We start from the raw sequence: 25,443 nt of genomic DNA on the forward strand, positions 1-25,443 counted from the left end.
TCACAGCTCACTGAGAACTTCAAGCAATCAGCCCTAATGGCTGATGGTACTTGTGGGCTTTAATTCACAGAAACTGCGAATATATGGAGTGGGCGGAGCCCCGTAAGGCCACGTTGTTCTCAAATTGTGACAGTGATTGCAGGGAGAAGAAGGATTGTGGGGGAGAGAGGCAGCAGATGCTGGAACTTGTTACATATTCCACCCTAAAAATGGGTAAAACACGTAAAATGTTCCAAAGAGGTGAACTTATCCTTTAATGTTCCCCATTACAAGAAATGTATTTGAATATCTGCACCTCCACCTAATGACTCTTGAATAGGTTTTGCAACCATTAGATTTCAGAGGACAACTGGACATGTGGAACAGAATACATGCATGATGACAGGGAGCATTATTAAGCAGTTAGCTTGTTTTGTATATGCTCACCCACAAGGTTCCTGGAAGTAGGTGGTATCTGTGTGCCGATCAAGAGCCAATTTTGTGTAGGCTGTGTCTCCCCGGGAGAAGTCAGATGTGAGGTCCCACATTTTACCATAGATTGTTTCCCTAAAAAAAAGAAAGACATTTGTATCATTAACAAGGCTGGAACTCACCCATGTGCCACCCAAAGTCATGCTGATAGGTGATCATATTCAATCCAATTTATAGGAAAAGAGGATAGGAGTGTGGTTGCTGAGGCTGACAAAATACACTCTGACCCACAAAGATTTTTGGTGGACTATCTCAGTACTGATACACAATAATAAATTTAAAGTAAAACTTATATAATTATTGTAGTTTCATATGTTTTGGAGCTGTCCCAAAATTGCAAGGTATTGGGCTGAGGTAGTGGAATCTATTAACGTCCGCCTCCAGCTGAAGCTTCCTGTATTCCCGGAGCTTGCGCTTCTGGGCATCCAGGGCGACGATCAGAGACCTTGCTACACTAAGTTGTTATTGACATACCCCCTTTTTAATGCTAAGAGAGAAATTGTATTACGCTGGAATGACTCCTCCCCTCCTTCGGTGAGATCCTGGGAGAAATCCATTAATGCTGTGCTTCCGTTGTACGAATTGACATATCTGAATAGGAACTGCCCCAAGAAGTTCAATAAAATCTGGCAGCCATGGACGGCATAGGGTGGCAGGATCCCCCTGGCCGGGGGTTCCTGCTGTGTAAGGGTGTAGTGCTTGTCTTGGTTTCCGGTTCAGTAGAATCTTGATGGCGCCCGGCCACTTGCTGATGTAATGTTGCATAGTTGATATGTCTGTTATTCCCTGTATGGAATATTCCCTACACTGTATATATTTATGATTTGGTCCATTCTGGGCAAATGTATCATGCTCTGATTTTTTGTCTCAATAAAGGAACATTTTGACCTTTTTAAATAAAAAAAATTATATAAATTATTACATATAAAAAACATACATAGGTCTCAATATAAAAAGTTCAAAACCATATACAAATACTCAAAGTTTTCCCCAAGAAGTATCTGATGATGGAGTTTACTCATAGATTAACCAGTCCTTTACTAGTTTCACGGTACATATACCGCTTCGTCAGTAGGAATAATCTATGTTTTATAGATTATTCCTCCTGACAAAGTGGTCTATGTACTGTGAATCTAGTAGATGATTGATTAATCTATGAGAAAACTCCATCATCAGATACTTCTTGGGGAAAACTTTGAGTATTTGTATACGGTTTTGAACTTTTTATATTGAGACCTATGTATGTTTTTTATATGTAATAAATGATATCATTTTTACTTTAAATTTATTATTGTGCATCAGTACCGAGATCGACCCACAAAGGTTTTTGGTGGACTGAGTGTATGTTTGGTGAGCCTCAGCAACTGTCCCCACACTCCTATCTTTCCCCTCTTTTCCTATATCATTTTTGGATGATAGCACTTCCATATGGCTTTAATATTTGAGGCTACACTTAAAAAAATTCTCAAGCCAATTTATAGATGAACTCCAGGAGGACATAACAAAGAAATTCCATTGAGTTTTGTCTTTCTTCAAAAAAATATATTTTTATCTATTGTAAGGGGTTAGCTCGGTAGCGGGGGTGTGTAACCTCCTGAGTGGGTTCCCTACACACTGAATTATACAGAGAGGCAGCCGTGGGTGGTTGAAAAAACAAGGGTTATGGTTTATTCTTCCATATTGCTGGAAACAAGTGCAAGCATCCAAACAACATTAACAAAACAAAACATAAAATAAACCCTAGCCACTTGGGCCGTCTACCTTCACAACACAGGAACCTATCTATGGAGTCTGGCACAACCTACTGCTGGTCTTCCAGCAGAAAACAATAGTCTTTTTGATTTTATTATCACACAGCAAAAATGTCAACAACCACTTCACCTTCAGAAGTCTTCCTCAGCTCACTGCTCTCCTTAACTCAACAGGATGCAGCAATCAGTAGTAATCCTGTGGACAACTTATAGAGGCCTTAATTTTCTCATTCTGAACAGCTGAAGCTATCCAACATCCTTAAACCTTTCTGGCTACCTCTGCAGCCGACACCTGATAGTAATTGGTGAATTTTCTAAACAAGGCAGAAATGTATCTCCCGTCTGTGACAACACCCCCAGGTTTACCTGACTTCCTGTCACACTATTTTACATAAAACTATCATAAGTATCTAAATTTGTCCTGATATCAGCCTTTAAGCTACTTTTTGTATAATTTATCCCAGATTGGGAGAGGAAATGGCACCACTAGCAGCCAATAAGACTTTCCTTTATTTATACACATGTGTTAACAGAGAACTAGAGGGAGCCAAGTTGATGACTTATTAGCATGTTGCGGCCTCTTCGTTATCCAATCAGTGGGCTGAAAGGCTAAAACAAACCTTAGTCAGCATGTGACCAAGACTGTAGTGCCAGATATAAAGGAAAGACTTTGAAATGTCATTAAAAACTATTGTGTGTGGGCTCCAGAGCATTTTTCTCGACTTTAAAAATGGCCATTAACGTCGTAAAAAATGGTCGTGTGTGGGCTTTAACGACGTGAAAATAACGCGCATGCTCAGAAGCTAGTTATGAGACGGGAGTGCTCGTTCTGGTAAAACTAGCGTTCGTAATGGAGATAGCACATTCATCACGCTGTAACGGACAGAAAAGCATGAAGACTGAAAAGCGCGAATCGTCTCTCACCAAACCTTTACTAACACGAAATCAGCAAAAGCAGCCCCAAGGGTGGCGCCATCCGAATGGAACTTCCCCTTTATAGTGCCGTTGTACGTGTTGTTCGTCACTGTGCTTTGCTAGAGCATTTTTTTTTTCACGATCGTGTGTAGGCAAGGCCGGCTTAACAATAATCGGGTTGAAAAAAACATTGTTTTTTTCTAGACCATTAAAAATGGTCGTGTGTACGTGGCATCAGTCTTAGAGCCATCGGGGGACAGATGCACCACTGGATAGATGCTGCATCCATCTAGGCGTATATACATTTTAGTTTTTTTGTTTTACAAGCCCATACTTCTCTTTTAACAAGTGAATCTCGAAAAAATTAAAATACAGTTTGCAAAGTAATATGATTTTATATTTTGACCATAGACACACTTTAAATGCTTCAAATGGTATATGGATTGAATAGCTTTAGCTTTCAATGTGTATGGTTAGCCATTCATTATAATAGAATACAGTCTTGTCTATTCCATTAGGGAAAATATTATTTTGCTTTGAATTTAAAAGATGTAATCGTGGCTTGATTTAATCATGCGATGGGATATATATTTAGGTACTGCTTGCAAGAATCAGAATTAGGCCCCTTTCACACTTGTGTGACTTGGGACTGCAAAGTCGCATGACAAGTCATACCCCATGATTTCCAATGAGCACCCTTCATATTTGTCCGATTTCAAATCACAGTGACTTCAAAGTAGTCCCTGCACTACTTTGGTCTGACTTTGATGGGACTTGAGATCCACAGATCTCAAGATCAGGGCTGTGGAGTCGGTAGATAAATGTTCCGACTCCTCAGTTTTTTGTACTTCCGACTCCGACTCCTCTGTATTAATATGCAAATGTATTTATACATTCCTTGAAGGAAAGAAAGGCAACATACATGTCATTACAGAAGCTGTTCCACCAAGTTCTTCTAAGCTCTTCTAGCAGAGAGAGGTAGTTGGGCAGAAGCTGCTGCCTTCTCCTTTTTGTGTGCTGATCTGCTGCTGAAGATAGGGCAGTGGGAGGATCCAGGAAGGGGCATTTAATATAAAACATGATTTCCCTAGTAGAATCCTATAGTCATGTTTAAAGTTTAAGCTAACAATCGGAGTTTACAAGTTTTTATAGCCTTAGCTAAATGACAGCAGTTTTTCCAATGGTTTACAGCTTCAGTCTTGAACTATTGACCCTCAATTCCCTTCACTTATACAAGTGTCTCTAGTCCTGCAAAAAACATATTTACTTAATCCCTTATCAGTGAGAGGCTAGGTTACCCATGGGCGCTGCTTTCCCTGTAACAGCAGAACACAACACTATGGAAAGTATAAGTATTGCCGCTCATATAGCGAAGCACATGAAAAGCATGCTTCTTCACGGTCACTTAATGTGTTCGTTTTGCGGTTACGTGAGGCACTGCATGCATTGGTCTTTATTCTTACAGTAGAGAAGTCATTAATTATAACTTTTTGTGAATTGGGACATTTAAACTTGCTTTTTTTTTAATTCCAATCTAAATTTAGTAGGAGTCGGAGTCGGTGCATTGTTTGCCGACTCCGACACCAGGTACCCAAAATCTCTTCTGACTCCTCGACTCCGACTCCACAGCACTGCTCAAGATTACACAGTCATTGCATAGTTGGGTTTCAGCAGAGAGAGACAGAATCAGGTTTAAAAAATCTTTGTGGTCAATCTTTAACCATTCCTTTTCCTTAATCATTATTTTTCCTTTGGACACTGTATATGCATTTAAACTGTGATGAAGATCTACCAGGTATTCTACAAATGTTAGAATATCTCACTGCCCATCCATGTCAGTCAGGAATCTCCCTTCTAAGGCCTCCTATACTTTTCCCCAAATAAATATACTTTTTATTCAGTACAATGGCACTGTTTTATTGGAATAGCTTCTGTGCTAAGCTCATGACCAGACAAATGTCATTTGGATAGAATGTGTCTAGATGATGGTTACAGGAATACCCACATCTCAGAAATATATATGCAAGCTTTGTTCTATAGAAGTATTTCAGACAGATCACAAATGCCAAGAAAAAGGTGGTGCCACATCCCTGAGAGGAAAAATACTATGGGTGGGATTTTACAGGCACCCAAGCTTTGTTCTGGTTACCGGATATGACTAATTCTCTGTGCAGTCCTCTCTGTATCCTCCCGGGTTGCTGGAACATCATCGACAAAGGCGATGCCGTACAGTAAAAAGTTCTTCAGAAATTCTTGAAGTCCTTCATTTGTTTCAAGGAATTCGGAGTAGCTGATAGATGGCACATTTGCTTCCTTGTAAGTGTTTGCACTCCATAAAATTCGAGGCTGAACAAGTTGCTGTTTTTGTCCTTCATAGCTATTCTGTGATAACCATTCTAATCCATATTTGGTCATGTGCCCATCTGGCCCTATCAAATGTAAAAACAAAACATTATTTTACCAATAATCAAAAGGACGGATTCTTATGCTTTGCACATAAAGCCTTGATCAGTTGCAGGTACCAAGAAATTACATACAAAATCATACCGTGTTGGTACAGGACTCCGGCCATCCTTGCTAAACTATCCCCACTACATTCCAAGACTACTACTTGGCTTCCCAACTATCCCATTTGTATTACTTTGACAAAACAGTACACCCCAATACAAGCCATCTTACACAGCGATACACACATGAGATCACCTCGCTATAATGACCGCATGCTTACCTACCACTGACGCATTTGGGACCTTACTTTGGGAAAAAACACATATCAATTCCCACAACCCCCTATGGTTCAACAAACATATGTCGGAACTACTTACCATCCCAGACCCCATTGTGTGGATCTCTAATGGTATACTTTACTTACACCAGGTTATGACCACTTCAGAACCCAAAACATTCCAGATGCTTAAAGATTATTTTTCCCTCCCTCACTGTCTACTGTTCTAGTATCTACAACTATGCCATGCCTTGCAAACCCAATTTCCAAGCTGTATGGTCTCAATCCACACCCCTCCCACACTGGATATTATATTGGGTACAGAACCCTCCAAATTAATCTCCAATTTATACTCCACTATTCGCCTTTCTGCAGCTACAACAATAGCCTATACTGCGAAAAATAAATGAGATAAACGGATATTGGGGAAATGAACTGGGTGGAAATCTTGGAAAATACCAAAGCTGCATCCCCTACGATTTCGGACCGCCTCACACAATTGTACATTAGAGCATACTTAACGCCTCGAAGAATTCCTAAATTCCATCCCACACGTATTCCCCCTTGTCCACTATGTGCTTCTACACCTGGCTCCTTTTATTACTTTATATGGGATTGCCTGGAGATACAGACCTTTTGGACCCAGGTAATATGCTTCCTACATGTTTAGATGGCATCACCAGCTGTGTTAGACCACAAATTGTGTTTACTGGGACTACTCCCAGACACAGAAACTAGGGGTGTAACGGATCGTCATTGATCCGTGATCCGCACGGATCAATGACTTCGGATCGGCACACACGTGATCCGTGGCGTGCCGCGGGACGGCAGAGCAAAGCGGTAAAAAAACACATTGAAATTGTCTCCGCTGTTTGCACACAGCCCCGCCTGCTCCTAACCACGCTGTGATAGACAGAATGCGTGTCCAATGCGCTGATGTGTTTTGTCTATTACAGCGTGGGCTTAGGAGGAGGTGGGGCTGTGTACGAGCAGGAGTGGAGACGTTTAAACATACGGGCGGTGAGTTCAGTTAGTTCCTAGCAGAGAATGTTCTGCTGCCGTCCATCCGTTCCCCACACACTTCTCCCTGCTGGCTCTGATAACCCCCCCCCTCCCGTCCGTCCGTTCCCCTCCTCCCTCCCCCCAGCTGCCGTCCGTCCGTTCCCCCCCCCCAGCTGCCTTCCGTCCGTTCCCCCCCCCCTCCAGCTGCCTTCCGTCCGTCCCCCCCCCCTCCAGCTGCCTTCCGTCCGTTCGTTCCTCCTCCCCCAGCTGACGAGTCTCCTTTCCTTGCTGCAAATAGCACACAGTGAGATGGGTAAGCTATGCTCTTCCCATCTCAACTGTGAGGACTGTTTTTGGAGCTGACAGGGTTAACAAAGAGAACCTGTCACCTTCAATTGCTATGACACAGGGAATTGTTTTCTCTTGTGTAATAGCAATAAAGTTAAATGTAAAAAAAAAAAAGAAATAATTCAATTAATAAAAAAATAAGTAATTAAAAAGTAAAGAAGAAGAAAAATATTAAAAAGAAGAAAATTATACAAAAATTAAAAAAGGAAAAACGACAAGCTACAACAAAAAAAAAAAAGTGATAATGTAATAAAAAAAAAAAAGAAGAAACAAAAAAATATTTGAACTAACCGTGCCGCCCCTGCCATCCAACTGCTATTCTCCGGGGGTGGTTCGGTTGGTGGGGAGGGGGTGCATTGCAAAACCTGGCCTTGGGGTGGCAGGGAAAGGAAATCCAGCCCTGCTGGCTGCCCTCTCACTTCTTCCACCCTGGCGAGGCGGCAATTTGGGGCACAGTGAGGCGGCAATTTGGGGCACAGTGAGGCGGCAATTTGGGCACAGTGAGGCGGCAATTTGGGCACAGTGAGGCGGCAATTTGGGGCACAGTGAGGCGGCAATTTGGGGCACAGTGAGGTGGCAATTTGGGGCACAGGGAGGCGGCAATTTGAGGCACAGGGAGGCGGCAATTTGAGGCACATGGAGGCTGCAAATTTTTTTTTTGCTGATCCGAAAAATGATCCGATCCGTGACTCCTGATCCGAGGAACGATCCGAACCGTGAGTTTTTTGATCCGTTGCACCCCTAACAGAAACTGATACATTTCTGGCTGTATTCATTCAGGAAACGCTCTTCCTGGACCAGGAAGACAGTGGCCTGAAACTGGATACAGGCACTCCCTCCTACTATTCAGAAATGGAAGAGGGAAGTAAACGATACTCTCCACTATAAAAAGTTGATATACATGCATAGGGGTTGCCCTCTTAAATACTGTTAAGTATGGGATAGGTAGTTAGCGGATGGTAAAACATGTACCTGATACACCCCCTCATCTCCTGTACTATACCTCAGATGTAGAGATAATATATGCAATGGATCTCGACACTATATGTCAGAATGGACATGCCAAATATTCCGACTCATGATAGCATGACCGTTACAGAGCAACATTTGCTAGTGATGCAAGACACATAAGGGTACACATATATAGATACAGTATGTTTTGAGACTGACGTTCCACTCACCCATTCTGGCAACAAGTTTTATGTTTAATACAACATAAAACAGACATATCCCTTTTTGATAATGCTGCAACAGTTCCACTGACCCCTCTATGTAGAAAATGTTTTCGCAAGTCATTACTTATTCACCTTTTAAAATGCCGCAAGGGCCTGCATTCCGAGCAACAGTCTCCCCCCTTCAGAATCACAGTGGTTTGCCAGGGTGAGCGATATAGAATGGATAGAAAACATACGTCAGCCTTTAAAGACAAACCTGAAACACATATGACTAGATGGTTCCACTGGGAACAGTTCTGACTGTCCCCTGAACTCTAATGCCTCGTACACACGATCAATTTTCCCGATGGGAAATCCCAGCCGTGTGTATGTTCCTCGCAGTTTTTCCGACCGGAAAACTGCCCAAACGGGCAAAACTGCCCAAACGGCGGACTTTTGCCCGGCGGTTTTTGGCAATTTCCTATGGAAAAAACTGCAATGGAGCATACACACGGCCGGGAAAACCGGCCGTGTGTAGGCTTTCTCGGCTTTCCCCTCGGGATTCCGACGGGAAATCCCGCACATGTGTACAGGGCATTACAATTCTAAATAGGCCTACCTGTCACCATGTCCACTTCTGGTGACTCCGATGCCGTGTACAGACGGTCGTTTTTTGTGATGAAAAAAAAACGACGGTCGTTTTTTGTGATGAAAAAAAACCGACGTTTTAAATCATGAAATAAAACAACGTTTTTGAAACTTCATTTTCAAAAACGACGTTGCCTACACACCATCGTTTTTTCAAAATGCTCTAGCAAAGCGTGGTTACGTTCAGCACTCTTTTCCATTGAAGCTCGCTTCATAACTAGCTTCTGAGCATGCGCGGGTTTAAAAACGTCGTTTTAAACGTCGTTTTGCCCACACACTATCATTTTAATTGACACAAAAAACGAAGTTTTGAAAAACGACACAAAAAATTCAAGCATGTTCAAATAATAATAATATAAAACAACGTTTTCCCCATACACTTTCTTCCCCCCCTTTTCTTCCCCAATAATAACTACTCTAATTGAAAGATCCCCCCCCCCCCCCACACACACACACATTTTGATCCCCAAATTCTACAAAAATTGGTGTCCATCAGACTTGTGGTCTTACCACCTCAATGATACATGATATTTCATATTCCATACTACAAACTGTCACAGGTTTAACCTAGTGTTTTATAGAGTCCTCATGTGAATCCTTAAATAAAGAATTGAAAAAGCAATATATTAAAGTATACGAAAACCTTAACAATGATCTTCTCTTATTTGCTAACTTTAGGTCTGTTAAATTTACCAACCAACAGTATTTTTAAGTATCTGTTTAATAGGTGCACAAACACCCGTTGGTCATGTTACAAATTCAGAGCTGTCCTGTGCACTCTATAGTTTAATAGAAGGTTTGCAATAGATAACTGCATCCTTATCTTTCCCAACATGCAATCAAGGCTCTTATACGGAGGATGTGTATTCCCAAACTTACATGTTAGATATATGGTGGTTTCATCTATTCGGACCTGTGCAGGTCTGATGTGCAGTTCTACGCTGGCTGTGTCCAAACTGCGCTGGTTGGTCTTGGAGTTGAAACAAGAAGCCGAGCGGCAGTGATCTCGCAGCCACACGTAGTCAAAACGCATACATATTCCAGAGTAAAGCAGTTCTATTTAAAACAGACACAGAAAGTAGAATAGTTAACCAGTGACTTTAAAACAGACAAGGCTAAATGATCTGCAAGGATAGAATGTGATTCCCACAGGAATCAATAAGATTTTTCCTTTGGGGTGTGGTTGAAAAAAGGAAATAACTGGATTGGTTGCAGTGGGTAACAGACCTTTACAAAGGAACTAACAAAGGAAGATATGAGTTCTTTTGACATAAATACAATGTAAAAGTGACTTTTCAGAAGGAAGTTACACAGGATGCGTAGTCTCTTTTAAAAAACAACATAATATTGCGCAAGTAGTTCTTTTTTCATGCTTTTGCGTTTAGCGAACCAATCTGACTGTGTCAGACTTGTTACACAACATGTGCCATCGTCATTTCACCGAGGGCGTTAATTGACTAAGGGGGAACAAACAGACAGGGGATTTCTAGAATCTACAGGATGTTGATAACCTCTATGGACGATGGGTCGGTGTGTCCCTTGGGGATTTGGGAAATAGAACTAAACCAATCAGTACCGGAGATGCTGAAAGAAAAGGTTCTGGACTATGTTCACTCCACCTCAATGGACACAAGGATAAAAGAAATTAATTATAAATTATTAACCAAGTGGTACTATGTTCCATCTAAAATGCATAAAATAAATCATGATTTATCATCTCTATGTTGGAGGGAAAGTGGGAGGAAGGAACCCATGCACACATATGGTGGCAGTGTAGTTTGATACAGCCATATTGGGTGGAAATATTGGATTTAATTAAAAAGATTGACGGGACATAAATAGAATTAGACCCCTGGAAATGCCTGTTCCACGCGATCAGGGGTTCTAGGAAGAAGTACAGAGAAGCACTTACTCAATTTCTGTTAAATGCAGCGAAAGCATTAATCCAGAAACAATGGAAAATAAAGGAAACACTGATAAGGGATTGGTTTTGAGAAATAGATAGAATGAGGATAATGGAAGAATTAATATGTTTTCAAAAGGACACAGAAACAAGATTCCAGGGTACCTGGAAGAAATGGTTGGAATTTAAACAGTCCTCGATCTACCTGGAAATTATAGGGAGCGAAGGGAGTACTTAGGAGCTTGTCCCCTGCCGCCCCCCCCCCGAAGAGAAGGGAATAAAATTCTCTCCCTCCCCTTATTCCCCCTTTTTTTTCACAACTTGAAGGAGGAAGCAAAGGGGTTAGAGAGATGAGCATCTCTCTCCTCCTCGAAAGTAAAGATAAATAGACACGGGTAAGAGGGGGTAAAGATGTGTTTATATTGGTGTAACACTACTCACATAAAGATACATTACTTTTTTTTATTTTTCTCTTATTTTCTCTCTTTTTTTTTTTTTAGCGCTGTACAACCTGAAGGAGGATAGTAAGGGGGTAGAGAGATAAGAATCTCTCTTCTCCTCAAAAGTAAAGATAAATAGACACCGATAAGAGGGAGTATAGATTTGTTTATGTTGGGGTAATACCGTTCACATAAAGCGATTTTTTTTTTAGATGGGGGAGGGGAAATCGGGAATGGGCCGCTCCCCATTTTTTTCTTTCTCTCTCTCCTTTGGTTTGTATTTTAGATGGTCTAAAACTAAAGGAGTGTAACGGCTCTGGTGAACGAGAGTGGACCACAACTGCAGATAGCAAGGATTTATGTGAGATTTCAGTACTGAGCCCCAGGCGTCACTCCACACAAACAGGAGTTTGGGGGTTCTCTACATCATCTCTACAACATGCGACCAGACCCTAGCGTTAAAAGATACGATTCACTAGGAGATTCCAATGCACAGCTGTATGGAAGTGATTATCAGTATTGGACCCCAGGCGTAACTCCACACAAACAGGAGTTTGGGGGTTCTCTACATCATATCACTTATTACATAAAGCAATGCATTAGGCCACTAAGGGAGTAAGTATGAAATAGCTTCAACCCTTAATATAGAAACGTTTAGAGCGAACATGTTCAGTAACTTAGGGGATGAGCCCTTTAACATGTAAGAACGTATGTCAGGCACGTAGCATATGAGAATACCGTTTGCAATAGCAGTTTACTTTAGAGAGACAACTTTGGCGTAATTGAATTGAAAGTGTATGTCCCTTTAAGATATTCCTCAGCGGTCAGCTTAAAACACACCAAAAAATCCCAGGCAGCAGGATAGCATTAAATAAGCCCATTTTAAATACAGTACTTGTAAAGGCTATATACAAAGCAGGTAGTTGTAATAGTACTTATCCGTTTGCACAGGATCAGCGTTGTAGTATCATAGCAGCAAGGGTTTTCTTTGATGCAGGGTCTCCTGGTGGGGGATAGTTTGGGGTGTCCGCAACAACTCCTGCAAGGTTGGCAGCGCAGCTCCAGGTGTGGGATAAGTCCCAAGGTAGGGATGGATAGTGCCTGTGGGTTGCCTGTAGCCAGGCCGGCTACCGCCGACAATAATAGAACAGTGTGCCATTTGCACACCGTTCTGTTTATACGAGGGACTCAGGTGTAGTGCATAAGCACTCAATCAAGCCGCACTTCCGCGCTCCACGTCATGATGACGTCATCGCCCGGGCACCGTTTGCACTCCAACACAAAACGCAATACGGTGCTGAGATCGCCCGTTACAAAGAGGAGCTTATGCTGTGGTATAGATTTATTTTTGTGTTTAAGTGTATGTTAGAGGATAGATCCATTTGTGTAATTATGTGTTTTTTTGTACTTATGTGTATTTTACGCATGTTGTGTGTCATCTTGGATGATTTGCAAATAGTTTTTTTGCTAAGTATGTAAGATTTTTTACTTGTAAAAACTCAATAAAAAATAATTTAAACATTTCACCGGGGGCAATCTAACAGGGTATGAAACAAATAAAGGTTGATTCCAGCACAGCCGTGTTGAACGAGTGGGTCAATCTTTAATATCAAAATAAAGGGAGATGGTTTATAAAAAAACGTTCTGTTGCGATACTGGCAAACATCCTGAACTAAATATAGAAAAAAAGTTTCCCCTCAAGGGCTGGACTTTGTAGGCACAGATTATATAACCACAAAGTTAAAAAAAAATATATATTTATTGTACAAAGTAGAAAACAAAGAATTAAAGTATTAAATCATATAAAACATGCGGCCACATAACAATGGAATATGCAGTTTGTGAAAATACACATAGGTATACATATCATACAATGAAGAAATTCCTACGCGTCAATCTTTAGTAAACTTCTTAAGCCTCGTACACACGATCAGTTTTCCCGTGGATTCCCTGGCCAAAGCTCTCATGGCTCATGGCGATCGGCGGCTCGTCTGACGGGGGGAAAGCGACGATTGTTTATCAGCGCAGCCCCCCATCGGATGCCAACACTGGACCACCAGGGAGTGCCCCCCCCCCCGTGCTCAATATAGCACACAAATGTAAAAAAAAAGAAAAAAAAAAAAACACAATCGATGCCAATCAGTGTCCACAAATGGGCACTGACTGGCAACATGGGCACTGACTGAAATGATGCCCAGCAATGCCATCAGTGCCACCCCTCAGTGTCCATCAGTGCCATCCAGTGTCCATCAGTGCCACCTCTTAGTCCCCATCTATGCCCAGTGCCCACCTATCAGTGCCCATCTGTGCCACCCATAAGTACCCATCAGTGCCACCTATGAGTGCCCAGTGCCGCCTATGAGTGCCCATCAGTGCCGCCTATGAGTGCCCATCAGTGCAGAATACCAGTGCTGCCCATCAGTGCCACCTCATCGGTGCCCATCAGTGCCGCCTCATCGGTGCCCATCAGTGCCACCATATCAGTGCCCATAATTGAAGAAGAAAACTTACTTATTTACAAAAAAATTAACAGAAAAAAATAAAAACTTAATTTTTTTCAAAAATGTTGGTATTCTTTTAGTTGTTGCGCAAAAAATAAAAATCGCAGAGGTGATCAAATACCACCAAAAGAAAGCTCGATTTGTGGGAACAAAATGATAAAAATGTCATTTGGGTACAGTGTAGCATGACCGCACAATTGTCATTCAAATTGTGACAGCGCTGAAAGCTGAAAATTGGCTTGGGCAGGAAGGTGCATAAGTGCCTGGTATGGAAGTGGTTAAGCTAAAACTGCGATTTTCAGCAAAGTGCATTTTCGGTTTCGGCACCAAAATGTCCATGTGCTGCACCCCTAGTTCTAATCCATCTCCCTTGGTCCAAAACTAAAAAAACAAGTTTTGCCTTTAGTTATACTTTAACGTATCCAATCCACCAGCAAGACAAACAGGCCTAGTTCTGTTTAAGCCCTGACCCAAAGGGTATCTCCAGTGGAGAACAATCACGCAGGGTGGCAATTTCTCACATATAGATGAAATGCACAAACTCTTCAGATACAAATTATATCAAACATGTGTATATGTGAAAGTCAGTGGAGGGGCGGTAAAGAGTTTTCAACAGTCCAATGCACAGGTGTCAAACACAAGGCCCGCGGGCCGAATCCGGCCCTCCAGGCCATTTCATGTGGCCCTTGCACCTCCCCCCCAGAGCTCCAGCCCTCCTCTGGCCTCCTCCAGACCCTTACTTTCTGCTTTCAAGCAATTCATCCAGCTTCTTCCCAGCAGCAGCATAAGGAAAGGGGGGTACACTGTGATGTAAGGGAGAGTGAGGGACTCAACTTCCGATGGTGGGGTGGTTTGTGACATCTAATGTAAGGGGAGGGGATGCGCTGGACATCTAATCTTACAGATACAACCAGCCCTTTTGAGGGAAATCATAATGCTGATGCGGCCCACAATGAAATTAAAGGGTCACTAAAGGAAAAAAATGTTTTAGCTGAAATGACTGTTTACAGGGTATAGAGACATAGGGCCAGATCCACAGCCAGCCGCCGTAACTTAAATATTCCCATTTAAGTTACACTGACGGAAAATTTCTACCTAAGTGCATAGTCCACAAAGCACTTACCTAGAAATTTTCGGCTGTGTAACTTAAATCCGGCCGGCGCAAGGCGTTCCTATTCAAATGGGGCGAGTCCCATTTAAATTAGGCGCGCTCCCACGCCGGCCGTACTGCGCATGCTCACGACGTCATTTTCCCGACGTGCTTTGCGCGGTTTTACGTTGCGCCGGGTTTTGAGAATCGCGGCGGGCATAAAAAAAAAATACGAGTTGCGGCGGGAAAAAAAAAATGTGAAAAAAAAAGACGGCGACGCGGGATAGAAGGGTCTACTTTTACAAGGTGTAAACAGTTTAGGCCTTGTAAAAGCAGCCCTAAATTTACGATTGCAAACTAATACTTACGGAGAAAAAACGAAGCGTAAAAGCTTCGTAGATCTCCGTAAGTGCTAATTTGCATACCCGAAGCGGCATTTCGACTCGAAATGCCCCCAGCGGCGGATGCGGTACTGCATCCTAAGATCCGGCAGTGTAAGTCCCTTACACATGTCGGATCTCCTGCCTATCTATGTGAAACTGATTCTGTGGATCAGTTCCAAAGATAGAAACAGGGATACGACGGCGTATCAGTAGATACGCCGGCGTATCCCTTTTGAGGATCTGGCCCATAATAGTTAACTGATTCCTTTTAAAAATGATTAAAAATAGATAAAAACCAATCATATAATGTGCCTGCAGTTTAGTATAGTTTTTGCTGTTGTTTCCTGGTTCTCTGATGTACAGAGACAAAGAGCCAATAGAGGGCAGTGATGCTTTGTAAAACGAAACTGGATTGGTGCTGACACACAGTAATCACACCTCCTTGATTAGTCACCACAGAGAGAAATCTCCCAGTACTGTGGTGATCAGGAAACAGACAACCAGGAAGTGTCCAGAACAGAGAGGAATTACAGCAACATCAAAGCAAAAATGAACAATAAGGACATGAAACCAGGACTGCAGTAAGGTAAAGGAAGCTATTTAGCTAAAAAAAAAATCCTTTAGTGACCCTTTAAGTTTGACACCCCTGATCTAATGGATGCCGAACATTCAGCCACCATCTCTCGTCTTTCCTTGTTCCACTTAATGTGTCATGTCTTCGGTAAATATCATATGTAAATATTTACTGAATGAAGGTCAATAATGGGCACTGCAACTTAACAGGATGCAAAATGTTCTGTGTTTAATCAGAAATTACGCAGCTTCCTCTCCCAACATTTTTTAAATCAACTTACCAAAGTGATCTTGGTGTAGGACCCAGGAGCACTCTTGTGTTGCTGGAGCTGTGCTGAGCCAGCGATTTCTTACCCCTGTCGATCTGCAGAACCTGGCTGATCTATAATTCTGTCCTTTGGCGGCCTTTGTTCCGAGTCTCCTAGCCTCTGAAAAGAGTCGTGCCAGCCTGTGACTCCACATTCTGTTCCAGAGGAAAATGGCATCAGAGCCAGGCAAGCAAGATAATCTGATTGTGCAAACCAGATGAAGTCTGTAGAAGGGAGGAGAAAGCATCTGATGATGAATGGTAGGAACAAGGCTAAGGAGGAGGATTTACAAGGATGCAATGTAGGAAAAAAATTAACATTGCCAAAAAAAAAAAAAAAACCACACAAACACAGGAAAAATACACAAACATAAAGCTGAAATGATGAGAATGACAGAAACCATAACCCATTAACATCTTTTGTGCCAGAGCAATATGCCCTAACCTTTACCTTATGTACGCAGTAGTCATCAACACATAATTAGGAAGTTAGATTTTCTTTGTGGGAATACCAAGAGCTATACAGTGTGTGTTCCCATGAAGACGAACTGCTGAATCTGAGCCTGCAGCACAATCATGCCAAGCTTATTAGGGCACATCATGTGGATTACAGCCCTCCAGCTGGTAAATATCACAATTCCCAATAAGGCTTGCCAAAAGCTCAGTGTCTGTACATAGTTACATAGTTAGGTTGAAAAAAGACCATCCAGTTCAACCACAAAAAAATAAAGAAACAAAATAAAAAACATAGTACTAGGGCTGCAACTAACGATTATTTTCATAATCGATTAGTTGGCCGATTAATGTTTCGATTAATCGGATAATAGCCTTTTTTTTTTTGGGCCAATTTGTTGTTGGGCAGATTACAAAACACAAATTGCCACAAAAACACATTACACACTTTTCTGCAGCTTCTCCATTGAAGTATATTGAACCAAAAAAAATAAATAGCACCATTTTGCGTTAAAAAGTCCTTGCTCTTTCCAAATACGAGGCAGCTGAAAAAAAAAATCGTGGATGTGAACGTGTCCCATAGGAAAACATGTAACTGAACTGTAGTGTGTTTCTGCAAAAAGCACCAAAAACAGAGGTGTGACCCCAGGCCTGAGATGTTTAGTAACATAATGGGGTTAAAAAAACAAAAGTAAGTACAAAAAGAGCAAATAATCGCTACTGTAATGCCGGGTACACACGAGAGGATTTATCTGTGGATACGGTCCTCCGGACCGTTTCCGCGGATAAATCCTCTGAGGATTTTGATCCGATGGAGTGTACATACCATCGGAACGAAATCCGCGCCAAATTCCCATCGCGATGACGTGTCGCGCCGTCGCCGCGATGATGACGCGGCGACGTGCGCGACGCTGTCATATAAGGAATTCCACGCATGCGTCGAATCATTACAACGCATGCGAGGGATGGGTTCGGACGGATCGATCCGGTGAGTCTGTACAGACCACCGGATTGATCCGCTGGAGCCGATTCCAGCGGATAGATTTCTTAGCATGCTAAGTATCCGCTGGATCGTACACACCAGCGGATCTATCCGGTGAAACCGATCCACGGATCAATTTCAGCGGATCGATCCTCTCGTGTGTACAGGGCCTAAGGGGTTCCTTGTTTTTTTTACTGTGCGACAGTGAAAGTAATATTTACAGTAGCGATTTGCTTTTTTGTACTATAAAAGGGCTAATTTTAGTTTTTTTAACCCCATTATGTTACTGGCCGATTAATCGATTATGAAAATTGTAATCGATTAATTTCATAATCGATTAGTTGTTTCGGCCCTACATAGTACAATCCCATACACCCAATTCCATACCCACAGTTGATCCAGAGGAAGGCAAAAAACCCCAGCAGAGTATGATCCAATTTGCTACAGCAGGGGAAAAAATTCCTTCCTGATCCCTTGAAAGGCAATCGGATCTACCCCGGATCAACTTTACCTATAAATCTTGGAGTGCTAAATTCTGGGGGGGGGGGGTTTCAATATGAACCCCAAGTTTTTGCTTGTAACAAAAAATCTGAAACACTCCATCCAAATCCTTTTGCAAATGTTGCTGAGCATTCATTTCTCTCAGCCACGTTAATTTAATCATTAACTGGAATACAATAGCAGGAAAAGACTGCTTGGACAGAAGGAGCATTTAGAGCACCTTCATGCTTCTGCTAATCAATTAGATATTTAAAAAAAAGTGCACGTCTGAACAAAATAAAAACAGATGCAGTTGTGCTCATAAGTTTACATACCCTGGCAGAATTTATGATTTCTTGGCCATTTATTATAAACCAACTGTGTTTACTCTTTTTAAAATCATAATAGCAATAGAAACTACCCAAATGACCCTGTTTAAAAGTTTACATACGCTGGTGATTTTTTGGCCTGATAACATGCACACAAGTAGACACAAAAGGGGTTTGAATGGCTATTAAAAAGGTAACCATCCTAACTTGAGATACGTTTGCTTGTAATTGGTGTGTGTGTGTATAAAAGGTCAATGAGTTTCTGGACTCCTGACAGACCCTTGCATCTTTCATCCAGTGCTGCACTGATGTTTCTGGATTCTGAGTCATGGGGAAAGCAAAAGAATTGTCAGGTAGTTGAACTGTATAAAAGAGGAAAGGGATATAAAAAGGTATCCAAGGAATGGAGAATGCCAATCAGCAGTGTTCAAACTCTATCAGTAAGTGGAAAATTAAGGGGGGGAGGAGGTTTCTGTTGAAACAAAACCACGGTCAGGTAGACCAACTAAAATTTCAGCCACAACTGCCAGGAAAATTGTTCGGAACGCAAAGAAAAAAAAACACAAAATAACTTCAGGTGAAACACAGGACTCTGAAAACACGTGGTGTGTCTGTTTCATGATGCAAAATAAGGAAAGATGGGCTGCATGGTCGAGTCACCAGAAGAAAGCCATTAGTATGCAAAGGCCCCAAAGTATCCCACTTACAATATGCCAAACAGCACAGAGACCAGCCTCAAACCTTCAAGTACAAAGTCATTTGGAGTGATGAGACCAAAATTTAGCTTTTTGGCCACAACCATAAACGCTACATTTGGAGAGGAGTCAACAAGGCCTATGATGAACGGTACACCATTCCTACTGTGAAACACGGAGGTGGTTAGCTGATGTTTTGGGGATGTGTAAACTACAAAGTCACAGAACATGTGGTCAAAATTGATGCAAGATGAATGCAGTATGTTATCAAAAAATACTGGAGGAACATTTGCATTCATCAGCCAAGAAGCTGCGTATGGGATGTACTTGGACATTCCAACATGACAATGATCCAAAACACAAGGCCAAGTCGACCTGTCATTGGCTACAGAAGAATAAAGTGAAGGTTCTGGAGTTTCCATCTCAGTCTCCTGACCTCAATATCATTGAGCCACTCTGGGGAGATCTCAAACATGCAGTTCATGCAAGGCAGACCAAGAATTTCCAGGAATTGGAGGCTTTTTGCCAAGAGGGCAGCTTTACCATCTGAGAAGATAAAGAGCCTCATCCACAAATACCACAAAAGACTATAAGCGGTTATTGATGTTAAAGGGGCAATACACGGTATTAAGAACTTAAGAAATTAAGAAATTTTGTGTTATCATTCATATTCTCTGAAAAATGGCCAAGAAATCTGAATTCTGCCAGGGTATGTAAATTTATGAGCACAATTGTATATTCAAGCACAGCTATCCCCCTAAAATCACTGCAATGCCTCTTGATCCCGGCACAAATCCAGCGAGCTCCAGACTTCTTGTAGTGAACTAACAATGCTGCCTCTGCTACAATAATATCCCAAGCACAAGCAGTATTATCAGCCCTGCTGGACTTATGAATACACACATCAAGGGACAGGACAACTTCATCGACTCAAAGGAACGATGGATGGGGCCATGTACCATCAAATATTGGTTGAGAACCTCCTTCCCTCAGCCAGGGCATTGAAAATTAGTCGTGGATGGGTATTCCAGCATGACAATGATCCAAAACACATGGCCAAGGCAACAAAGGAGTGGCTCAAGAAGAAGCACATTAAAAGGTCCTGGAGTGGCCTAGCCTGTCTGCAGATCTTAATCTCATAGAAAATATGTGGAGGGAGCTGAAGGTTTGAGTTACCAAACGTCAACCTCAAAACTTTAATGACTTGTAAAGGATCTGCAAAGAGGAGTGGGACAAAATCCCTCCTGAGATGTGTGCAAACATGGTGGCCAACTACAAGAAACTGATTGCCAACAAGGGTTTTGCCACCAAGAACTAAGTCATGTTTTGTGAAGGGTGAAATACTTCTTTCACTCATTAAAATGCAAATCAATATATAACTTTTTTTGAAATGCATTTTTCAGGATTTGTTTGTTATTCTGTCTCTCACTGTTAAAATAAACCTACCATTAAAATTATAGACTGATCATTTCTTTGTCAGTCGGCAAACGTACAAAATCAGCAGGGGGTCAAATATTTGCTAATAGTATCAAGCCTACTTGGCATTATTACTCTTTATGCCCCTGCAATCTGAGGAAATCTATATTTTACAAGGAGATTTCCCAACTAGTTGAAAAATCTCTTTGTGAACAGGCCAGCTACTTTTCGTGACTATGGAGCAGAAGGAATCATCAAAAACACAGCAAAAGTGCCAATGCGGGGATTAGATTTAATTGTAAGGGTTCCTGGTGCTCATTAAATGCAGTATAGGGGCAGATATCTTTCCAATCAGTGTTCTAGGTCATTCACCTTACTATTGCTATACACACTACATAGAGTACTGTGGGCCAGATTCAGGTACAAATACGTTACGCTGCGGCGGAGTAACGTATCCCATTTACGTTACACCGCCGCAGGTTTACAGCATAAGTGCCTGATTCACAAAGCTCTTACCTGTAAACTTGCAGCGGTGTAACGTAAATCCGCTCGGCGCAAGCCCTCCTAATTCAAATGGGGCAGGCACCATTTAAATTAGGCGCGTTCCCGCGCCGAACGTTCTGCGCATGCTCCGTGTGAAAATTTCCCGACGTGCTTTGCGCGAAATTACGGCGCCCCAACGTTTTTTTTGAGCGGCGACGTGCGTTACGTCGTTTCGTATTCCCGGACGTCTTACACAAAAAAAAAATTAGAAATTCGACGCGGGAACGACGGCCATACTTTAACATGGTTGTTCTAAATATAAGCCATGAAAAAGCAGGCCTAAGTTTGCGACGGGAAAAACCGACTAGCGACGACGTAAGAGATTGCGACGAACGCGCGTATCTTCGTGGATCGCCGTAATCAGCTAATTTGCATACCCGACGCTGGAAAACGACGCGAACTCCACCCAGTGGCCGCCGGAAAATTACACCAAGGATCCGAAGGCGTACGAAGCCGTACGCCTGTCGGATCTTAGCCAAAAGCCATGGTATCTTTTTTGTGAATTACAAATAAAGATACGACGCGGCAAATTTGAAAATGCGCCGGAGTATCAGTAGATACTCCGGCGTATTTCCTCTGTGAATCTGGCCCTGTATTTTTACAGCTATTTGAATCAGCAAACATCCATCCAGTGCCAATCTGATACCAGAGTGAATGGTGCCTAGAGCAAATCAAGTTTAACAGTACAAAGCAACCAAAAAAAAAAAATATATATATATATATATATATATATATAAAGTTTTATCAGTCTCACTGCCATAAGTTATTTTTACCATCGCTATCGGCCGTGAAAGGGTTTAAAAACCACCACCAAGCGCCTTTGCAGAGGTGTTTTCCTGGCGGTATAGCCGTGGTGCCCCATTGATTTCAATGGGCAGGAGCGGTGGAGGAGCGGTATACACACCGCTCCTTCACCACTCCAAAGTTGCGGCTAGCAGGACTTTTTTTTTACCGTCCTGCTAACGCACCGCTTCGCCCGAGGGCTTTCACAATGGAGAGACAGCAGCGGCTGTTTCAGGTCGGTTTGAACACGCTATTTTTAGCGTTATAGCGCCTGCAAACCGACCCAATGTGAAAGAGGTCTAAAGGCAAAAACCTTCTGAGTGCAGCCCCCAGCCCCCCTTATACTTGCATGAGCCCAATATTGATCCAGCACTAAAGCAGTGGCTCTCCCCCTCCTCATAGGCTCAGACACAGCAGGAGGAGCCAATGGCACCCGCTTCTGTCAATCACAGCCAGAGAGAAGGGAACAGGGGGTGGGACTAAGCCACGCTTCATGTGTATATGTGTCAAATGAAACACAGAGCGAGCCCCACACAAGTGCCCCTATAGCAAGCAACTTGGGGAAAAGGAGGATTGGGGCTGCTCTGTGCAAAAGCATTACACAGAGCAAGTAAGTTTAACATGTTTTTTTTTTAAACAAAAAAAGTACATTTACAGTAACTTTAAATGTTTGCTAAAGTTACTGACAGTGGTGGCCTGTCCATTAGGGGCACACGGGCGCCGCCCCCTCCTATTCATGCGTCCGGCCCCCTAATCTACATACATAGCGCCGGATGCATGAATTCCAATGGGAGGGGTTTTAAGCACGTGATTAGAGCCAGAGGCTAAAAAGAGTGGGCTCAGTGTGCAGAGCACTGCGCTCACCCAGTTATGGGACAATAGCGAATTAATATTTCACACTGAATCTCCTCCCCGCCAGTCAGGAAGCGGGTCATGAGACCAGTTTCCCGATTGGCCAAAATGCTAGGCGATCCTATTGGATGCCTAGGAGAAGGAGAGCGGAGAGCACAGCCGGAGGAGAAGGGCCCCGAATTATCGAGTACCAGCCGCCACTGGTTACTGAAGTAAAGAGTTACTTAAAGAGGAGTTCCACCTGGGTAAAATAAATTTAATAAAGTCAGCAGCTGCAAATACTGTAGTTGCTGACTTTTAATATATGGGCACTTACCTGTCCAGGGAGCCCACGATGTTGGCACCCCAGCCTATTTTCGAATCAGCTGTCAGGTGCTGACGCCGCCATCTCCACTAAGGGAAACCGGCCGTGAAGCCTTTCCTACTGCGCATAACACTTTCTAATTGGGCCGGTGGCAGGGGCGGGAGGAGGAGGGGGGGTCAAAAGTGGGGTCCCTGTTCCCCCCTCCCCCCTAAAAGGATAAAAATGTGGCCCTGGAGGGGGGGGGGAGGCAGCATATACGCGGAGGTTCCACTTTTGGGTGAAACTCCACTTTAAGCAGCAAAGGATGTTCATTTAGTGAACAGTAAACTAAAAAAAAAAAGTCAGAAGAGCTTCACCTCATTCACTAAGCTCAGCGAAAATGTCCTTGCATACTGGAAATACATTTTTCAAAGTGAATCTGCTGCTCTCATTTAGTAAATCAACCACATTAGGTTATAAAAAGTAAGAATGGGCTCTTTCAAGCCAAAAGCTTTGACGTTACAATAATAATCCATGATTAAGCTCAGCACTGCTTACATAGTGAACAAACTTGTGTTCATTTATGTGGCTAAATAGCAATTAAATGATTCACTGCACTGATTCAGTTTCTTCTAGCATAATTCTTCATGGCAGGTGTGCAGGTTTCCACAGTGGTAAAGGGATATGCAGGGTAGAATATACCTCACAGGGCAGTGCACAATCTATCCAACATTCTTCAAGCCACAAATAGCCTCATCATTTGAATTTAAAGATACTAACCCCCCTACACTCTTCCCACTACCCCCACCCCAGTCCCTGCTGTAATTACCTCAGTGGATTATGGGCTGTCAGTGAGTGTCCATACAGCCAGTGTAGCAGTCCAGAGATTTGAAATCCCTGCTCTTCTTTTTTTCTGCAACATCTCCGGGGACAGATCAAAGCAATGCTCTGTGCCAGTGCTAACCAATCACTGTAGTTTTCCCTGTAGAAGAGTGGGAATGCTACACCACTGCGCAAATACAGTTTGACCTAAAATATTGCAATGACCGCCATTTTATTCTCTAGGGTCTCTGCTAACAAAATATATATAATGCTTGGGGGTCCTAAGTAATTTTCTAGCAAAAAAGACTGGTTTTAACTTGTAAGCAACAAGTGTCAGAAAAAGGCTTTATCATGCCTTACTGGAGTCCTGATGGATTGTTCTAGATAAAATTGACCTTTATTCTGGAAGTTTTTAGTCAACACATAACAAAATGAAATTATAGAATATGCCTATTGATACGTAATATTATTTACTCATTTCAGTAAACAGAAAAACCTTTCTCTCCTCTCTCTTATCATTTCCCCTCCCCATTTACTTAAGTCCTGCTTTAAATATATATACTTATTAAAGTTTATAATATGTCAGTTCATTTAAACTTATGTAAGACAAGAAGTTGGCGTTTCTCAACGCAAAAGTTTGATGTGTAATGCTTTATTGAAAATGCTTGTACACTAATATTTTGAAAAATTCAATAAACATAATTAAAAAAAAAAAAAAGAAAAAGGCTTTAAACTTTAAGTGGTTTAACTAACCTCATTTACAGACCGAAGTTTGTTCCTTTGAGCTAAAGGGATGTTTCTCAAACTGTGTGTCGCAGCATACTAGAACTGCAGGTGTGCCATGAGATCATTCATGTTGTTCGCTGGGCCCGGTGGTGGCTGCACTGGCGCCACACCGTGCGACTCTGCCAGAATAGTGCTGACTGTCACTCACCGAGCAAGTGTGCAGGCTTCACACAGACATGGTCATCTGTTCTGCCTGGCCTGTGCGCAAATTGCCAATACGGATCGCCAATACCATTAGGCTGCAGCTTGGCAGGACAGCCAATTCCAGCCAATAAGGGTGCTCAGCATGGCGCGCCTCAACGTGATGTCCCCACCCCCCCCCCCCCCCCGCCATCAGTCCGACCCACAACAGAGCAGAGGAGCCCGCAGTCCCTGGCTCTCCCAGATAAGATGGGGACGGACGGATGGACGGACCAGTGTGTGATTATATCAGCAATAATATAAGCAGCAGTCTTGTGTGATCCCTATTTCTATATATTATATCAGCAGGAATATATATATAATATATACAAAAAGCAGCAGTCTTGTGTGATCCTGATTTCTCAATATTATATCAGCAGGAATATATAATATATATCAGTGATATATAATATTGGGGATCACACAAGACTGCTGCTTTTGTATATATTATATTTACTGCTGACCGCAAAAATTGTTAAATCTTTTCAGGTGTACCGCGAAAAAGGTGAGAGGTATTTGTAGTCCAAATGTGACAATGCTGTTCCTCCACAAACACAGTACAGTAAGTGAGCGCTGTCACTTTAAGAGATGATGTATTTGTAGCAGGATCAGCGGGCAAAATAAAACA

At 42.4% G+C, this 25,443-nt stretch overlaps 1 protein-coding gene across 3 annotated transcripts in view; it reads right to left on the reverse strand.

Annotated features, from left to right (window-relative positions):
* LOC120913582 (trimethyllysine dioxygenase, mitochondrial-like) overlaps positions 1 to 25,443 on the reverse strand; it is a 70,628-nt gene that overhangs the window by 24,340 nt on the left and 20,845 nt on the right. For 2 of the 3 annotated variants that reach the window (XM_040323618.1, XM_040323619.1), the window contains 4 exons: positions 16,186 to 16,436; positions 9,894 to 10,070; positions 5,287 to 5,566; positions 427 to 546 (listed from right to left, as the gene is read on the reverse strand). In XM_040323618.1, the coding sequence (XP_040179552.1) occupies positions 427 to 546; positions 5,287 to 5,566; positions 9,894 to 10,070; positions 16,186 to 16,366 (758 nt within the window). In that variant the 5' untranslated portion in view covers positions 16,367 to 16,436. Of the gene's footprint in view, positions 1 to 426; positions 547 to 5,286; positions 5,567 to 9,893; positions 10,071 to 16,185; positions 16,437 to 16,662; positions 16,770 to 25,443 lie in introns of those variants that run through there. The other variant, XM_040323617.1, reaches the window with a different exon arrangement.

Source organism: Rana temporaria, chromosome 9 (assembly GCF_905171775.1).
Source record: "Rana temporaria chromosome 9, aRanTem1.1, whole genome shotgun sequence".
Taxonomy (NCBI): Eukaryota; Metazoa; Chordata; class Amphibia; order Anura; family Ranidae; genus Rana; species Rana temporaria.